This window comes from Pelophylax lessonae (assembly GCF_965119305.1).
Source record: "Pelophylax lessonae genome assembly, contig: HAP1_SCAFFOLD_284, whole genome shotgun sequence".
Lineage (NCBI taxonomy): Eukaryota > Metazoa > Chordata > Amphibia > Anura > Ranidae > Pelophylax > Pelophylax lessonae.
This window is the reverse complement of record NW_028120058.1, coordinates 22,361-42,934: the sequence shown is the minus strand read 5'-3', so window position 1 is coordinate 42,934 and position 20,574 is coordinate 22,361. Positions and strand designations below refer to the sequence as shown.

General features: G+C 45.9%; 1 protein-coding gene across 1 annotated transcript in view; it reads right to left on the bottom strand.

Annotated features, from left to right (window-relative positions):
• LOC309543665 (RNA-binding region-containing protein 3-like) overlaps nucleotides 1-20,574 on the bottom strand; it is a 120,102-nt gene that overhangs the window by 89,520 nt on the left and 10,008 nt on the right. The window contains exons 4-5 of the mRNA XM_082276118.1: nucleotides 8,902-9,013; nucleotides 685-753 (exon numbers count right to left, since the gene is read on the bottom strand). Of these exons, the coding sequence (XP_082132244.1) occupies nucleotides 685-753; nucleotides 8,902-9,013 (181 nt within the window). The remainder of the gene's footprint in view (nucleotides 1-684; nucleotides 754-8,901; nucleotides 9,014-20,574) is intronic.

Genomic DNA, 20,574 nt, shown 5'->3' with positions numbered 1-20,574 from the left:
GTAAATGTTAATCAGAACCTTCTTCTCTGCGTTCATCACCCAATCCGGCAGCAATTTCTATACATGACAATACACCCTGTCACACAGCAAAACTGGTAAAGCAGTTCCTTAAAGCTGAAAACATTGAAAATAATTAAATGGCCAGACCAGAGTCCTGATCTAAACCCAACAGAAAATCTCTGGAAAATCCTTGGCAAAGTTATGGCCAAGAAACCCACTACAGTCACCGAACTGTGGAAGGGACTGGAAGAGTGGAATAAAAATCACACCAAAGCAGTGTGATAGACTAGTAATGTCCTGTGGCCGCAGATGTGCTGAAGTCATTCAAAGCAAGAGCCCGTACACTTCCTACAAATTGTTCATTGTTGTAAACTTAGTTGTATTCTTTCTCCATGCTACTGTCATTATGGTTCTCCAATTTTGATCATTGTGTTTTCCACCAAAGTTTTTTTTGTTAAAGTGTCTTGGTTATTGAAAAGCAAGTGTCTTGTTGGTTGGAAAACACGGTTCTATTAGAATGGTATAGCCACAGCAAAAATTCCATCAAAACGTTAAGAAATTAAGATTGCATTAATTCAAAAACAATCAAGTGCACATACATTTTTCCCCAATTTTGATCATATATAATCTTTTTTATTTTAGTTCAAGTGCTGTAAAACATGTATGATACAAATATCTGCTCACCAAAGGAGGCTGTGCAGTGAGATGTCCAAAAGGAGCTGGAAGATTCATTTTGTTCATTAAATGCAACACCTAAAATAAAATGTCTCTCATTAGATATAGCAAGGATACCAACCACTGTATCACTGATTTTAAAAATTGAACTCATTCAGCCAAAACAAAGCAAAAACCCATTATCCAATAAGCCAGTTTTTGACTGACAGTAAAACAGAAGCATATTCCTTAGGATTCTTTCACATGGGATTTCTGTATGTCCATTCTTTATTTATCCGTTGACAGATGAAAAAAGCGACAGCAATGCATTCCTATGGGCAAACAGATAATCATCTGTTTACATCTGCGTTCATTCAAAGTCCAAGTCTCTATTTTTGTTCCGTTTAAAAAACATAAGCGGACCAAAATGGATGTAAAACGGACCAACAGTCCATTTTTGCTTTGGTTGTTAGGAGATGCCACCAACCAGCATCTTAACAGCCAGTGACTTCTCCATGACATCCGGGATGAGTCACTGGTTGCCGGCTCCCAACAACTAATGCAAAAAACAGAATTTTTGTAAAATCTTACCGTAAAATTCCTTTCTCCGAGTCCTCCGAAGTCATCGCCCATTTACACAGTCTTTACTTATGGGGGTATTGACTTCGTCTCCACAGGAGTTTCTAGGCATAAGACTTGTAAAAGAACAATACATCTACATAGTCACACCCATGGGGGCTGTCCTAGTCCAATACCCCCCTGCAATAGCCATCCCAATTCAGTTTGGTCGCAAGCAGTGATAGTGTATAAAAAAACCCAAAAGAGGGGCGGGGCGGCGACTGTCGGAGGACTCAGAGAAAGGAATTTTACGGTAAGATTTTACAAAAATTCAGTTTTCTCTTACGTCCTCCGACAGTCGCCGCCCATTCACACAGTCTTCACTTATGGGGATGTCCCAAAGCAGTGTAGACATGAGGGGTGGGCAACGCAACCGCCAGAAAAGCAATGCAGTACCGACAGAGAAAGGAACCTTACATGCACAGAAAGGTGACCTTCTGGGTAACAAGAAAGGGCTCAACATGAGCAACAACCCAGGAAAACAAATAACCAAGGGGAAAAAACAACCCCGACAGCCAGGGACCCGTACAACCCAGGGTTCCCTATGGCACTGCCGCACAGAGAACTTTGCGGCCAAAGGAGGGCATCAGCTGACGCCAGAACATCAATTTTATAGAATTTGGAAAAGGTGTGCACCGACGACCAAGTCGCAGCCTTGCACACCTGGGCCACCGAGGCCTGATGCCGGAGGGCCCAGGACGTACTCACCGATCTGGTAGAGTGCGCCTTGACTGGGAAGGGAGGAACCCGTTCTTGCAACGAATAAGCCTGTACAATGGTCTGTCTGATCCATTTGCCAATGGTTGCTGCAGACACAGCCATACCCTTCCGAGGTCCCTCAGGAAAGACAAAGAGAATCCAATTTTTGAAAGGATTCAGTCGACGACAGGTAAACCCTGATCGTCCGGACAACATCCAAGGAATGCAAGGCAACCTCCTTTGGATGCTTAGGGTTCGCACAAAGTGAAGGCAAAACATTGTCCTCATTCAGGTGGAATTCCGAAACCACCTTTGGCAAAAAGGACGGATTAGGTCACATTTCCCTGATGTTTTCAAAAGGGGAATGCTGCAACACGGACAGAACCAAGTTCAAGTCCCATGGAGGTAAAGGCTCCCTTCTAGGAGGAGCCAAGTGACGCACACCTTGAATAAAGGTGCGAATCAAGGAATTAAGACGCCACAGGGCGCTGGAAAAGAATAGCCAGTGCAGAGACCTGGCCCTTAATCCTGGCCAACGCAAGACGCTGGTCCACACCAGTCTGAAGGAAAGCCAACACCCTCGCCACCGAATAGGAATGAGGAGAGAAACCCCTGGACTCACACCAGGCAAAATAAGCTTTCCATGTACGGTAATAAATTTTACCAGAAGAGGCTTTTCTAGCCTTGATCAAAGTAGGAATGACCTCTGAGGAGAGATCCCTGTCTCTCAGGACCAGGCTATCAACAGCCAGGCTGTTAAAGCCAGCGACTGTAAAGCAGGATGGAAGATCGGTCCCTGGGACAGCAGATCTCGCATTGGCAGCCGCCACGGAGGCTCTACAACCAGGTGAACGATGTCCGTGCACCAGGACCGGCGAGGCCAGTCCGGTGCCACCAGAATCACCAGTGATTGTTCCGAGGCCAACCTGCGAAGGAACCTGGACAACAATTGAATCGGAGGAAAGGCATAGATCAGTCGATACTGACGCCAAGGCACCACTACGCATCCAAGGCGTCTGCCAGAGGATCGCGCGTTCTTGCCACGAACCTTTCCACCTTGTGGTTTAGTCGAGACGCGAACAGATCCACATCCGGTGATCCCCACTTCGCACACAGCATCTGAAACACCTCCGGGTGTAGGGACCATTCAAGCTGGTCCAGGGTCTGGCGGCTCAGATAGTCGGCCTGCCAATTCTCCACACCCGGAATGTGAACGGCCGATAACGCCGGGACATGAGTCTCGGCCCAAGACAGAATACTGGTCACTTCCTGGGCCGCCCGGGCACTCCTGGTGCCCCCTTGGTGATTGATGTAAGCCACCGCAGTGGCATTGTCCGTCTGCACCCGTACAGGACGGCCCTGAAGATGATCCGACCAGTGGATCAGGCACAGCCTGATCGCTCTCAATTCCAAAATGTTGATTGGGAGGGAGGATTCCTCCTCTGACCAGGTGCCCTGGGCAGACAGGTTGCCCAGAACGCCACCCCAGCCTGACAGGCTGGCATTCGTGGTCATTACCGTCCACAAAATTGGCCGGAAGGATTTTCCGTCCGACACCGCCGGGGACTGAAGCCACCACAAGAGATCCATTCTGGTTTGGCGACTCAGACGCTCTCAGGTCCAAGGACTGAGGTAGTCTGTCCCACCTGGCCAGGATCTCTGATTGAAGAGGTCGCGTGTGAAACTCGAAGGCCGACACCATCAACCCCAGGGACCGCATACAGGTCCTGAGTGACGAGGATTTGTTGTCCCTGAGGGACCTGACCTCGTTCTGTAGGGTCCGGAGCTTGTCCTCCGGTAAGAACACCTTTGCTTGAGCAGAGTCCAGAACCATTCCCAGATACGGGAGACGAACCGAAGGAGACTTCTGAATGTTGATTGTCCAACCGAACTCCTGAAGCGTCTGGACTGTAGTAGACAGATCGCACAGCAGGCTCTGACTGGCACTCGATCTTAACAGGAGATCGTCCAGATATCCAAAGACCACAATGCCCTGTGCCCGCAACAGGCCCAGAACAGGCGCCAACACTTTGGTAAAGACCCTTGGAGCCGAAGCGAGACCGAAAGGTAACGCCACAAACTGGTAATGTTCCTTCGCGATAGCGAATCGGAGGTACCTCTGATGACCCTCGAAAATGGGGATGTGTAGATACGCATCGTTCAGGTCTATAGAGGCCAGGAACTCCCTCGGATTTAGGGAGGCCACCACCGAGCGGAGTGATTCCATGCGGAACTTTCGAACTCGCACAAAGCGGTTAAACTCTTTTAAGTCCAGAATCGGACGCACTTTGCCCTCCTTTCTGGGCACAGTGAACAGATTTGAATAAAAACACCGAAACCTGTCCCGATGAGGCACCGGGACGATCACCCCCTGAGCGAGAAGATCCTGCACCGCCTGATGTAGGTCCTGTACCCGCCCTAGGGTCAAATGAAGATTTGAGGGAAAGAATCTGTTCGCCAGCCGTGAAAGAAATTTGATCTTGTACCCTGACCGAATGATTTCCTGAACCCACCTGTCCGTGATTCGGAGCAGCCAAGGTTGGAGGAAACTGCGCAAACGTCCCCCCACCCCTGTAACGGGTGAGGGCGCCCCTTCAAGCAGAGGCGGACTGAGCCGCCGCCCCAGCCTGGCCGGATTTTTGTTTGCCAAACCAGGGCTTTTTCTGACCACCTTGGCCCTTGAAGGGTTTACCCTTGTTCTGCGCCTTGAAGGCACGAAAGGACCCTTGAGTAGGTTTAAAGGAGGGGCCCCGCTTACCGCGGAAAAACTTGCCCTTAGGATTCTGGGGCAGCAGAGTGCTCTTACCCCCAGTGACTCCTTTAACCAATTCATCCAAGGATTCCCCAAAAAGGCGAGACCCCGCATAGGGGATGTCAGCCACCGTCTTCCTGGATTTTTGGTCAGCCGACCAGCATTTTAACCAGATTAAGCGACGGTTAATCACAGCGACACTGGACAGGCGTATCGCCAAAGGGGCCTCATTTAGAGCCGCATCGCACAAATACATGACCCCGCGATAAATCTGATCCACCATCTCCACTGTAGTGGGAGGGGCAGAGTCGGCCACGAGGGTGCGTTTGAGCACCTTGGTCCAATCCGCCACAGCCTGAGCCACCATCACAGAGGCAAAGATAGGCTTGAGCATGGAACCCGCCACCATGTAGGAATGTCAGGCAAGAGATTCCAGCCTCCTATCAGTAGGATCCCTAAACACCGGGGAGTCCTCGGCAGGGAGAAGGGTAGCACTGTTCAACCTGGCCACCGTGTGATCCACTTGAGGAGGCACAAACCAGCGCGCAGCCGTAGTAGCCGCAAAAGGGTAGAGAAGTTGAAACTTCTTAGGCACCACGAAGGTGTGTTTTAAATTACGCCATAGCTCATTCACCTTATGGTGAAACTCTGCAGGGCAAGGAAAAACCTGCGCCGTCTTGCGGGTCCTGTGTGTACCAAAAGAGGACACAACGCCCGGAGTGGGCTCATCCTCCAAATGTAGTGTATCCTTTACTGCTAGGATCAACTCATTCATAGCTGTGCGTTCCTTGGGTGACCCGGGGGGGGGGGGGGAATCATCCACCCCTGCAACCTCCGCCTCCCACTCAGACTCTTGCGGGTCCTGAGAAGAGCGAGACCCCGAAAGGGCCACGCTACCTACAGCAACCATGTCACACTCAGAATCAGAAGAAAAGGAAATTCTAGGCCTTTTCCTAGCAGCACGTTCAGATATCAGCACATCCATTTTTGACACCAAAGTTGCCACAACAGCAGCCAAAATTAGTGACGGTAGAAGATTCAGAGGACCCTGAATCCCCCACCAAAGCTGGAGGGAATTTGCTGTCCTGGGATTCCATAACAGAAATAAAAAGTTATTTTTTTGTTTTGTTTGTTGAACTGGCCCTTTAAGAGCGGCGCGGACCCCCACAGCACACCGCTATAGAGACTGACACACAGACCCCCCGCAGGCACAAAACTGACCAGACCTAATGGGAGGCTTCGGCAAGATGGCCGCCGACATGTGCTCTGAACGATCGAATGCCACACGCAAGATGGCTCCGCAAGGCGCCAAAATCACTACATAGCATGCTGTATAAACGCCCATAATGAAGCCAGACATGCTGCCCACACTTAAAATGGCGGACCGGCGGTTTTTAACCCCGCAGCGGCCGCTGCATGTGTCTGCACCTCCAAGCACCCAAAGTGACCTTAGGAGAGGGACCCCCAAAACCCCACACAGCACTGCTGTGAGAGAATAAAACCCCCGCAGTGACCGGATCAGGAAGCCCAAAAACGCACAGACATAGGGGACACCACAGACACACAGGACTGCCGACCCCAGACAGAGGCCCCACACAGAATGTACTTACCTGTACCTGATGGCGTGGGGTGCCTCATATCAAGCGGGAAACCGCCCACCCTCAGATGGCAGGGGAGTGCCGCCAGCCAGAACGCAGGACACCATTAGTGCACAGATGAATCTATGCTGTGTCCAGTGAGGTAGCCACCTCACACGGCTGCATCCCTGATGGACTGGGATGGGTCGCTTGTGAGGCCAGGGCCAACACATAGCCTGCGAAACGCTCGATGGCGGGCTGGGATTCCATCTGACCCTCTGTCCTGGAGAACCAGGACGGTCAGTCCGATTCCCGGCTCCGCAAACGCCGTCTCCATCCGAAGATCCACTAACTAGTGCTGGTAAAATAAACAGCTAACAATGTAAAGAAAAATTACATCTTTTGAAAATAAATCATAAAAGAAGAAGAGGAAGGCTGAGACTGTAGCCTCAGCACAGGGAAGCCTATCCACTCCTAAGCTAGGCAGAAGACAAACTGAATTGGAATGGCTATTGCAGTGGGGTATTGGACTAGAAGGACAGCCCCCATAGGTGTGACTATGTAGATGCATTGTTCTTTTACAAGTCTTATGCCTAGAAACTCCTGTGGAGAGGAAGCAATACCCCATTAGTGAAGACTGTGTGAATGGTCGGCGACTGTCGGAGGACGTAAGAGAAAATGCCACGCTTTACTTTTGTTGATTACACTGGAACGCACTACACTGGTGTGAACTAGGGCCACTGGAACCCATGTTAAACACTTTTATTCTGCATCAAAAATGCATGGACTATGCACTGATCTGCATCAGTGTAAACCAGACCTACAGTCAGGTCCATAAATATTGGGACATCGACACCATTCTAATCTTTTTGGCTCTATACACCACCACAATGGATTTGAAATAAAAACAAAACAAGATGTGCTTTAACTGCAGACTCTCAGCTTTAATTTGTAGGAATTACAACAGTTTGTATATGTGCCTCCTACTTTTTAAGGGACCAAAAGTAATGGGACAATTGGCTGCTCAGCTGTACCATGGCCAGGTGTGTGTTATTCCCTCATTATCCCATTTACAAGGAGCAGATAAAAAGGTCCAGAGTGCATTTCAAGTGTGCTATTTGCATTTGAAATCTGTTGCCGTCAACGCTGAATGGGAGATCAAAAGAGCTGTCACTATCAGTGAAGCAAGCCATCATTAGGCTGAAAAAACAAAACAAACCAATCAGAGATATTAAATACATTAGGTGTGGCCAAATCAACTATTTGGAACATCCTTAAAAAGAAAGAACGCACCGGTGAGCTCAGCAACACCAAAAGACCCGGAAGGCCACGGAAAACAACTGTGGTGGATGACCGAAGAATTCTTCCCTGGTGAAGAAAACACCCTTCACAACAGTTGGCTAGATCAAGAACACTTTCCAGGAGGTAGGTGTATGTGTGTCAAAGTCAACAATCAAGAGAAGACTTCACCAGAGTGAATACAGAGGGTTCACCACAAGATGTAAACCATTGGTGAGCTTCAAACAGGAAGGCTAGATTAGAGTTTGCCAAACATCTAAAAAAGCCTTCACAGTTCCGGAACATCCTATGGACAGATGAGACCAAGATCAACTTGTACCAGAATGATGGAAAGAGAAGAGTATGGAGAAGGCAAGGAACTGCTATCCAAAGCATACCACCTCATCAGTGAAGCATGGTGGTGGTAGTGTCATGCCGTGGGCATGTATGGTTACAAATGGAACTGGTTCTCTTGTATTTATTGATGATGTGACTGTTGACAAAAGCAGCAGGATGAATTCTGAAGTGTTTCGGGCAATATCATCTGCTCATATTCAGTCAAATGCTTCAGAACTCATTGGACGGCACTTCACAGTGCAGATGGACAATGACCCAAAGCATAATACGAAAGCAACCAAAGTGTCTTTTAAGGGAAAGAAGTGGCATGTTATGCAATGGCCAAGTCAGTCACCTGATCTGAATCCAATTGAGCATGCATTTCACTTGCTGAAGACAAAACTGAAAGGAAAATGCCCCAAGAACAAGCAGGAACTGAAGACAGTTGCAGTAGAGGCCTGGCAGAGCATCACCAGGGATGAAAACCAGTGTCTGGTGATGTCTATGCGTTCCAGACTTCAGGCTGTAATTGACTGCAAAGGATTTGCGACCAAGTATTAAAAAGTGAAAGTTTGATGTATGATTGTTAATCTGTACCATTACTTTTGGTCCTTTAAAAAGTGGGAGGCACATATACAAACTGTTGTAATTCCTACACTTACACACACACATATATATTATATATATATATATATATATATATTTTTTTTTTTTTAATAAAGTTATCTTAGCCTTTAAGAAAAGAAAACCCAGCAGCATGCATTTTTTTCCCCCACACCAGAGCCAACGTAACCCCTGACAAGAAAGTTTGAATGGCTTTTGCCTAATGCATAATCTCTGCCTTTACATTCAATATGTTCAATGAAAACACATAGCCCCTACCCTCTTGTTCTTGTGTCCTTGTCTGTATTTATAGTGGTAGTGTCACATTAACTATAAACTTAAATTACTTTTTAAATTTAAATACTGGATTAAAACAGGTTTTACCTGAACATAGAACTTTGGGACACTTGCTAGGGCATTTGCAATGTTTGCCAAAACTGTGCTTGTAGGAGGTGGATATAGGTACTTTAGGCTGGATTTTATTGGGAAAACTAGCCTGTTACAAAAAAAAACAAAAAAAAAAGTTTTCATTAAGGCATTTTATCGGCACATGCAGAACTAAATAAGCTTGTAATACAGTACACATCCTAAAATATTATAATAAAAGCATGTAAAATACAATGATTTTTTTTTTTTTTTTGAACCACTAGTTTGCCATTTTCACACTTCCATTCTGACCGTATTAATGTGAAGATGTAAAAAATAATGTGATAGCAAATAATATTGTTACAGGAGTCAGGTATGCCCCGAGTGTTTACTATGGAATTTAGTCTACTGTCAACCATTTCTTCATTTATTAACCATAAATTACCATCCCAAGTTTACAAATTATTCATTCAGCCATAATTCAGCTCTTGACAGGATGTTCATTATACCTGTCCAGTAATGAGCAGACAGTACAAGCAGGGCTCCATTCAAAAATATAAAAAATAATATCTTAGCTACCTATCTAGACACCGCTGCACCTAGTGGCTGATGTGCCATGCTGCCAGTGTAGCATGTGTGTATACTGCAATACACAGGCCTGGAGTGAGTGCCCATGAGAATGCTTGCAATGGCAAACACTCATTATTCAGCACAACCACATAGCTATGTTGACCAATTAGAAATGTTTCTTTCTTCTGGGACATCATACCAGAAGAAGAAACCTCAGATGTGCTTCTCCTTGGTCAGGATGGTCACATGAATGTAAAGACCAAAGAGTGTTTGCCATTATGAGGATTATGATGGGAACTCACTCGGAGATTGTGTATTGAAGTGTACAGACTACTAAACTGACGTTACAGGGCATCTTGCCAGCTATGTGCAATGGTGTATGGGGTATTGGCCTGCATATTTAGTTAGTTCACCTTTTAATTTTTTGAAAAAACAAAAAAAACAAAAGTGAACTTACCCTTTAAAGACTCTGCAAGTACAGTAAAGTACCTGTAGATTTGCCAGAAATGCGCTCCTCTCTAAAGTCCTTTTGTGGACTGACAACACACGGCTTTTTTGTGATGTAAGTGAGGTCAGCCCTACCGAGTGCCTTTGCTAAACTGCTCAAATCACTCCCGCTCCCAGATCTCAACACAACAGTTAAATGATTCTGTAGTCCAAGATAAGAACTATACAAGGTAGTTTGTTTTGAGTATTGTTAGCGTGGTCTATGTACGTGCCCGTGTTGTCTGTGTGTGTGTTTGGCTGGCTTAACCCAAAACAGCATATAAAAGCGTTCTGTATAGGTCACAGAAAAAAAGGAAGGTTATTTTGTCAGCAATAACATAGCGGGCTCTTTAATTCGGTGAACATAGACATTTATTTTGAAAAAATAGGGGATGTGATAACATCCGTGCAAAAAAGATGTCGGTGGGTACAATCAGTGTTGGGACAAGAAACAAGACATACATAACATGTGACAAACAGTGACAAAAATCGGCCGGCAAAATAATGTTGCATCAATAATCTAAATTATCATATAATCAATCAAATGTTAGTTGCAATAATGGTGATTCTTGAAGAGGCTCCTTGGGGGGCTGTGGGTCGCCAATGGGGCTGATGGCCGTACTGCACAATTGTATGGAGTGTTGGATCCAGTGAGGTCACTCTTTTTTGTGTGCTATTAGTCTTAGCTATGACTTTATGGGGAGAGGGCTGGGGGTATCTCAGTCAGAGAGGTAGCTTTGGGGGAGACAGTATGTGTTTAATGTTGCTGCCATGTGGTAAAGCATCAATCGTTGGCATATAGGGTTCTTTGACGGGGACTAGGCAGAGATCTGACAATTGTCTTGATCACTGACGGTAAAATTACCGTTTCTTCACCCCTATTTTGTGACAGAGTGTCGCTCTACGTTTTAGCCTTGTAGCTAGTATTGTTGTGGGGGGGTATAAGGTGATAAAGGGGACTTGTGCAGAGCAAAACCGATCGGGTATGTGCCTCCGATTCCCGCTGACCGCATGTAATGAATGGCGGTTCAGTGCGGTAAGTGGTATCTCACTTGCTCTGACGGCCCTTCGGCCGTTTCTTCACCCCTGTTTAAGGAGCACACAGTACCTCATAGATGATCCGTAGAGCGATTACTCGTGTCCTGCCGCTGCCGGTCTCCGTGCGTGCTGCCTTCTGCTTCTGCTTTCCTGAGGGATCCGTCGCCTGTTAGGAGTGGTGAGGGGATGTGCCGCCGAGCTGTGACGTTGACGCATTTCGCTTCCTGTTGCGTAGCTTCATCTGGACGTGGTTGAGTCAGTCAGCTGATCCCTTATATGTAGATCTTCTCAGCTGTACTGACTTGGGATTGATTGTGACAAGGGAGTTTCTGTGTGTGAATTCTTCACACAGGTGGGGGTTGCTGCAAGGGCATTGTTGGAGGAAAGGATTTGGAATAAGTTCACGGGATTTTGATTGGACATGTATTGGGTCTAGAAAACATCGATATTATTTTCAAGATGTATAAATCTGAAAATTCGTGGGTTGGAGTGTGGGTTCATTACAGTCATAAAGCCTTCTATATCTATTAAGTATATACATAAATACAAGGTTACCCTTTGGTATAAGGCAATAGATGTATCAGATATACGTTTACTTTTTCTGAAAAATGGGTATTTATCTTATTTAATTTAATAAAGATGGAGTCCCATTTAGAGATCTTGTCCAAAATTTGTATAAACACAAATTTTGGACAAGATCTCTAAATGGGACTCCATCTTTATTAAATTAAATAAGATAAATACCCATTTTTCAGAAAAAGTAAACGTATATCTGATACATCTATTGCCTTATACCAAAGGGTAACCTTGTATTTATGTATATACTTAATAGATATAGAAGGCTTTATGACTGTAATGAACCCACACTCCAACCCACGAATTTTCAGATTTATACATCTTGAAAATAATATTGATGTTTTCTAGACCCAATACATGTCCAATCAAAATCGGGCAATCAAAATCCCGTGAACTTATTCCAAATCCTTTTCTCCAACAATGCCCTTGCAGCAACCCCCACCTGTGTGAAGAATGCACACACAGAAACTCCCTTGTCACAATCAATCCCAAGTCAGTACAGCTGAGAAGATCTACATATAAGGGATCAGCTGACCGACTCAACCACGTCCAGACGAAGCTACGCAACAGGAAGCGAAATGCGTCGACGTCACAGCCCGGCGGCACATCCCCTCACCACTCCTAACAGGCGACGGATCGCTCGGGAGAGCAGAAGCCGAGGGCAGCACGCACGGAGACCGGCAGCGGCAGGACACAAGTAATTGCTCTACGGATCATCTATGAGGTACTGTGTGCTCCTTAAGCAGGGGTGAAGAAACGGCCGAAGGGCCGTCAGAGTAAGTGAGATACCACTTACCGCACTGAACCGCCATTCATTACATGCGGTCAGCGGGAATCGGAGGCACATACCCGATCGGTTTTGCTCTGCACAAGTCCCCTTTATCACCTTATACCCCCCACAACAATACTAGCTACAAGGTTAAAACGTAGAGCGACACTCTGTCACAAGATAGGGGTGAAGAAACGGTAATTTTACCGTCAGTGATCAAGACAATTGTCAGATCTCTGCCTAGTCCCCGTCGAAGAACCCTAAATGCCAACGATTGATGCTTTACCACATGGCAGCAACATTAAACATATACTGTCTCCCCCAAAGCTACCTCTCTGACTGAGATACCCCCAGCCCTCTCCCCATAAAGTCATAGCTAAGACTAATAGCACACAAAAAAGAGTGACCTCACTGGATCCAACACTCCATACAATTGTGCAGTACGGCCATCAGCCCCATTGGCGATCCACACCCCTCCAAGGAGCCTCTTCAAGAATCACCATTATTGCAACTAACATTTGATTGATTATATGATTATTTAGATTCTTGATGCAACATTATTTTGCCGGCCGATTTTTGTCACTGTTTGTCACATGTTATGTATGTCTTGTTTCTAGTCCCAACACTGATTGTACCCACTGACATCTTTTTTGCACGGATGTTATTATCACATCCCCTATTTTTTCAAAATAAATGTCTATGTTCACCGAATTAAAGAGCCCGCTATGTTATTGCTGACAAAATAACCTTCCTTTTTTTCTGTGACCTATACAGAACGCTTTGTTTACAAGATAAGAACTAACATGGCTCTTTAAGATAACACAGCAAGTGTACAGACGACAGGACAGCTCAGAATTTCTGACAAGATTAACCTTTTTTTGTTTTATTTTTTGCAGTTATCAAACAGATATAACAAAATGCTTGCAAAAGGTATATTTACCAGACCAAACGAAAGCCAATAAGAAAAGTGCATTCTGGGGATTTACACATTAACTTTCTTAATTTTTTATTAATGTTTATTAATTTAGTTTATAAAGATCATATAATGTTTTTTATAGTTTACTTATTAAATCAGATATAAAAATATATCTTTTGGAATTTTTCTGTGCCTTTACACAATATATAAGATGTGTAATTGATTTTCAATAACCTTCTATAATACATTTTGACAAAGATTTTTCTTCTCATAGAGAAATACCCAATTCTTTCCAAAGAAAAAAGTAAAAAAAATATACTCCAAGAATTCATATGGGGATAAAGAAAAAATTTAAAAAATTCCTTAGATTCATTGTACTTTTTCCTTTCTCACCATGAATTTGCTCATTATTTTCCAATTTTTTTTTTCTGTTTCAGATTACAGCCATGATCTGCTGATGACAAAGCTCTTTCTTTTAAATGCACAAATGTCAAAGCGCTCGAATCACTACTGGGGAAATTAAAAGAGCCTGCTGTGGGGGGGAGGGGGGGGGGGTCGCTGCTGTCCAAAACTCATAAACCAATGAGATCAAAGAAAAAACAAAACACATGTAAGGAAAGTGCTGTACCCTGGTACAGTCATGACATAAATCTCTGGACTCCAGATGTGACCATCATTTGGCTCGAAAACTGAACAGGAGCTGACACCACCCTGTGGCATTAAGACCTGAAGAAGGGGCCACGTCCCGAAACATGTAGTCTTGGCTACTGGGTTTTAATCCCATGTTTCCTTTGCAACAGAGCCGCTTGAGCTTCCCAATCGATACAGCGTTGCCCATGCCTTACGGCTAACCATCTTCTACTTCCGCCAGCTTGTGACGTTATATCCAGGCGACCAGTCCGGATTTCACTGCGAGAGGGCTTTTATTCCCAGGCGTCTCGGCTGTTTCACCTCAGCCAGACGCCCCCGGTCAGCTCCTTCGCTGACTGGAGCATCTCCATCATGCTCCTTTTGAGTTTCCCAGCCAGATCAGGATCACATCTGGACTCCTGCAGCACGCCTTGCCTCCCCAGGACCCCAGCTGAACCAGCCCCACTGTTCTCTCTGGAGCATATCTGTCACTCATGCAGTTACATCTTCAGGTATTTTTAACTGGGTCTACAACGTTATATCATGGGATGTTCCCTGCCACTGTATGCTTTGGATCATTTCTAATAAATTGAAATGTTTTATTCATCCAGAGATTTATGTCATGATTGTACCAGGGTACAGTGCTTTCCTTACATTGTGTTTTTTCTTTCGTTTATATGGACTGTTATTATGGAACCACAATAATATGGCAGCACTTTTGGCACTATGGCAGCATAGTGCACTGGAGATTGAACTCTCAAGTGACATCAGCACCTCCCCTTCTCTACTCAAAGAGCAACTGAAAGCATAGTACTTCAATGCAGGGAAAATATCCTCTTAACCACTTCAGCCCCGGAAGATTTACCCTCTTCCTGACCAGGCCCTATTTTGTGATTCGGCACTGCGTTACTTTAACGGACAATTGCGCGGTCGTGCGACTGTACCCAAACAAAATGTACGTCCCTTTTTTCCCCACAAATAGAGATTTCTTTTGCTGATATTTGATCACCTGTGCGATTTTTATTTTTTGCGGTATAAACAAAAAAAAAAAAAAAAAATTTTGAAATTTTGAAAAATAAATAAAACAATATTTTTCACATTCTGCTATAGAACATTCCCAAGAAAAAAGAAAAATTTAAAAATCAAAATTTAACATTTTAGGCCAATTTGTTTTCTGCTACATATTTTTGGTAAAAAAAAAAAAAAAAAAAAGAAAAGCGCAATAAGCGTATTTTTGATGGTTTGCGCAAAGGTTATCGCGTCTACTAACTACGGAAATTTTTATTTATTTTTTTTTAACTAGTAATGGCGGCGATCTGCGATTTTTTGCAGGACTGCGACATTGCAGCGGACAGATCGGACCACTAACTGACATTTTTGACACTTTTGTGGGTACCAGTGACATTACTACAGTAATCAGTGCTAAAAATATGCACTGTTACTGTAATAATGCCATTGGCAGGGAAGGGGTTAACCCTGTGGGTAATCAAATGGTTAAATGTGAGCCAAGGGGAGTCATTCTAACTGTGGGGGGGGGGGGGCGTGGCTTCCGGGATGACCATAGAGATATGTGATCCTATATAGCAGGATCACATGAGCTCTGTGATCATCCCAGGGAGGACGACGGTCGGCTGTGTTTACAACAGCTGACCGCCCTCTCTCAGCGGGGAACGATCGCAGGTGTCAGGCAGCAATCGGAGCCGCCCAACACACGCATCGGCGGCGCGTGCTCGCCCCCTTGACTCCCGAGAGCGAGCGCAGTACATCTGCGGTAGGCAGTCGTAAACTGGTTAAAGAGAAACTAAAAAGGCAAAACTTTAAGTTTTGGATAGAGTGAAGATGGATTAGAAGACCTGTCAGTTCTTATTGTGGTCTTTGCCCCCGTTAGGGAGACAACTTTAGGAAAGAACGACTGACAGGGTCGTAACACCACTTGTCCCTGTGAACCACCAGGACAACGCAGCCAACTCAGACACCCCACGCGCAGAAGAAATAGCGACCAAAAAGGCCACCTTCTGCAACAGATTGAGCAGAGGAAGTTAAAATATTTTCAAAAGGAGGTTTTTGAAGTACAGACAGTACCAAATTGAGTTACCAGGAAGGTACCAGGGATCACACCTGAGGAGCCAGATTGCGAACCCCCTGCACATAAGTGTGAACCAAGGACTTCCCCGCCAACGGCCTTTGGAGAAATATGGCCAAGGTGGAAATTTGGCCCTTGATGGTGCCGAGAGCCAAACGTTAATCTACATCAAGTTGCAGAAACTCCAACAGGCGAGACACAGAAAAAGGAACAGGGAGAAACCCCCCCTCCCCCTGAGACTCACACCAAGTAATGTACGCCTTCCAAACTCGATGATAAACCTTCCTAGAAGTAGATCTCCTAGCTTTCAACAGTGTAGGTATCACCGACTCAGACAGCCCTCTGTCCTTCAGCACCTGGCTTTCAATAGCCAGGCCGTTAAAGCCAGCAACTGTAAAGCAGGATGGAAGATTGGTCCCTGAGACAGAAGATCTTCCCTGAGTGGAAGTTTCCAAGGAATGTCTGCTACCAGCCTCACCAGGCCTGCGTACCAAGACTGGTGAGGCCAGTCTGACTCCACAAGAATGACTGGAATCCCTTCCACCTCAATTCTGCGTAGCAATCTCGACAGAAGTTGTATTGGAGAAAAAGCGTAAAATCAGATGATACTGAGCCCAGGGGGCCACCAGGGCGTCTGCGGCATCGGCGAGAGGATCCCGAGACCTTGACACGAACCTCTGCATCTTCCTGTTGAGACAGGAGGCCAACAGGTCCACATCGGGAGTCCCCCACCGGATACACAGTTAATGAAACACCTCCGGATGGAGAGACCATTCTCCCTGATCCAACGTCTGCTGACTGAGATAGTCCGCTTGACAATTCTCTACCCTTGGAATGTGCACAGCAGAGAGGGCCGGAACACATCGTTCTGCCCACCTGAGGATACTGGCTACTTCCCGGGCCACCAAGGCACTTCTTGTGCCCCTTTGATGATGGACATATGCAACAGCCATAGCATTGTCCGATTGTATCCTCACCGGGCATCCCTGCAGACGATCCATCCACTGGGATAGACAAAGCCTGATCGCCCGAATCTCCAGGATATTGAGCAGTAGACTAAACTCCTCTCGAGTCCAAACACCCTGAGTGGAGTATACTCCAAAGACACCTCCCCATCCGGACAGACTGACATCCGTGGAAATCACTGTCCAATACAGGGGAAGAAAGAACTTCCCCAGGCGAAGTGCCGGAGAGCGGAGCCACCATATCAGAGACCATTGCGTACCCCGGATCAGCAGGATCAGATTCTCCAGCAACTGCGGTCCTTGTTCCATTTGGCAAGAATCTCTCTTTGCAGGGGTCTGGTATGGAACTGAGCAAACGGAACCGCTTCGAAGGTGGAGACCATCAGACCCAGCACTTGTATGCATGTCCTGAGCAACGACCGACGGTTGGACAACAAGAGCAGAGAGTTTTGCCTGCGGAAGAAACACCCGGGCCGAGGCTGAATCCAGCGTCAGACCCAAGTAGTCCAGTTTGGTAGACTGAGTCAGAGCCGATTTCTGAAAATTCAGTGTCTATCCGAACCCTTGTAGAGTTCACACAGTAAATTTCCAAATCAACTTCTAGAGCCGATGAAGACTCTGCACACAGAAGCAGATCGTCTAGGTATAGAAATATAAATGAACCCACGCTTAGGAATATATATTGTGTTTCCACAATATGAAAAAATGTATCAAAATCAACGTGCATGATAAATTATAAATGTGGGCTGCTGCTGATAAAACAAGGTGATCCTTTTGTTTCAGATATATGATATGTGTATCAGCGCTGCTCCCTTATTTAAACGATATAAAGTGCTCGGTGCCTACTTAAAATAAATATATAAATATTGGATTACTAAAATTGTATGTTCAAATTATTATATGTGCCAATCCTATGTGCAATTAATGTGTGTAAATCCTCAAAATATCAGCTCAAAAACTTGTGCAATTTCTTGATGTGCAAAAAAGCATAAATAAATAGATACATTCATATACATTAAATGCCAAATGAATATGCATAAAGTGCCAAGTGAAAAAGCATCCTTATAGTCTACAATGATATATATATATATATATATATATATATATATATATATATATATATATATATAAGTGCAAAGTGAAGACAGTCCTGGTAATTAATAATAACTATTTGGTGAGGTAGATATTCCAAAAGTGCTCAAACTGTGAAACAATAGACCAGGGGTACTCAAATGTAAACTTGAAAGGTCCACTTACAAATTTTCCATTCAGTCCGAGGTCCGGAAAAGTGACCGTCAAATTCCAAATACAGAACGCCAACAACAAAAAAAGGCATTCCCCAAAACTTGCCCCCATCCAATGCAGAGCGAGCATTGTGCGTGCCCCCATTAATGCAGAGTGACCATGTGCGTGCCCCCATTAATGCAGAGCGACCATGTGCGTGCCCCCATTAATGCAGAGCGACCATGTGCGTGCCCCCATTAATGCAGAGCGTGTCCCCATTAATGCAGAGCGACCATGTGCGTGCCCCCATTAATGCAGAGCGACCATGTGTGTGCCCCTATTAATGCAGAGCGTGTCCCCATTAATGCAAAGAGACCATGTGCGTGCCCCCATAAATGCAGAGCGACCATGTGTGTGCCCCTATTAATGCAGAGCGTGTCCCCATTAATGCAGAGCGACCATGTGCGTGCCCCCATTAATGCAGAGTGACCAGTGTGTGTGCCCCCAATAATGCAGATTGACCAGTGTGTGTGCCCTCAATAATGCAGAGTGACCAGTGTGTGTGTGCCCCCAATAATGCAGTGACCAGTGTGTGTGCCCCCAATAATGCAGAGTGAAAAGTGTGTGTGCCCCCAATAATGCAGTGACCAGTGTGTGTGCCCCAATAATGCAGAGTGACCAGTGTGCGTGCCCCCAATAATGCAGTGACCAGTGTGTGTGCCCCCAATAATGCAGTGACCAGTGTGTGTGCCCCCAATAATGCAGTGACAAGTGTGTGTGCCCCCAATAATGCAGTGACCAGTGTGCGTGCCCTCAATATTGCAGAGTGACCAGTGTGCGTGCCCCCAATATTGCAGAGTGACCAGTGTGCGTGCCCCCAATATTGCAGAGTGACCAGTGTGCGTGCCCCCATTAATCTGGACCGCCGAAGCGGTCGGCTTCCTTCTGTCATCAGCGGGGGGGTTAGAATTGAGAGGATCGGAGTGGCTGTGTTTAGCGCTGCATGATTACAAAAAGCCGAGTACAAGTTCTTCTGCGGCGGAGAGGATGTCCTACAAAGTCCCGCCTCCTGGACACCGGCTCCTATGATAGACGTCACCAGTGTTCTGTCTATAATAGGTAAGAGCCGGCCCAGGAGGCGGGACTTTGTAGGACATCCTCTCCGCTGCAGAAGAACTTGTACTCGGCTTTTTGTAATCATGCAGCGCTAAACACAGCCACTCCGATCCTCTCCATTCTGCCCCCCGCTGAGACAGAAGGAAGGAGACCGCTTCGGCGGTCCAGATTTTAATCCGTGTGGGTCCGGAGGCGGCCCGGAGTCCGCCTATTGAGGACCCCGGCAATAGACAATCTGTGACCTTCACTCTGTGCTCCCCTCTCGTGTCCCCACTCACTGGACACATAGTAGGGATGAGCACAACTAAAAGGTTCAGCAGTGAAGCGTATATTCGGAGTGGGCCTGGGAAAGGCAAATCCACTGTTTGCTACTGGAGCATGGGGTGTCGTTAAGATTGCACTGACACCCACTGCAGATCACAAGGACAGTGCGATCTAAATGCAGTGTGGGAAACGCGCACAAATTAATGGGTTTCCAGCACCACATTAGTGTGAACTTAAGCTAAATGATATACTATCATATCCATTTACTAAGGTCAGCTGCATAAGGATTAGAAAAAGTCAATGGTGATGGAGAGGACGAAGACCAATCACACACACAGGTGAGGGCAATTGAGCACCATAAAAAGTTATTTACTTTGCAGAAATACCGTAGTTTTCCTTGACATTGTTTTTTCACCACTTCTCTACCGGTGCATTGTAAAATGACGCCGGCAGGAATGCTCTGTACCCCTGGGCGGACATCATATTATGACGGCGATCGGTAATGAGGCGTGTCCCTCGGGACACAGACCATCCCCAATGAGTGTAAAGAGCCAATAAAAAATGGCTTTTTACCATGTGACCGGCGGTGTCCAATCATAGCCGGCCACATGCACTGTACTTGTATCTGCCGCTCATGGGGTGCACAGAGCGGTGATGGAGTGCGTCACTCTGACACATTCCATCCCTAATCAGGGTAAAGTGTCCAATCACAGCCAGTCACAAAATGTATACAAACCGCGGTAACTAGCGGTTACTGGGCTTTCCTCCCAAAACACCGATCCTGGGTGAGGAGGAGATTGTTGCAACAGTTAGTTACCACCTACAGTGCTCAATAAAACACACTGATTGCCCACAGATAAATAGGACCCGTTACTAGCCCCTCAGAGTACCCGAGTGCCTGTCACTGGAGCAGCCGAGTACCTGTCTCCAGCCCAGCAAAGTAACCGAGTACCTGTCCCCAGCCCATCAGAGTACCCGTGTACCTGTCTCCAGCCCATCAGAGTACCCGAGTACCTGTCTCTAGTCCATCAGAGTACCCGAGTACCTGTCTCTA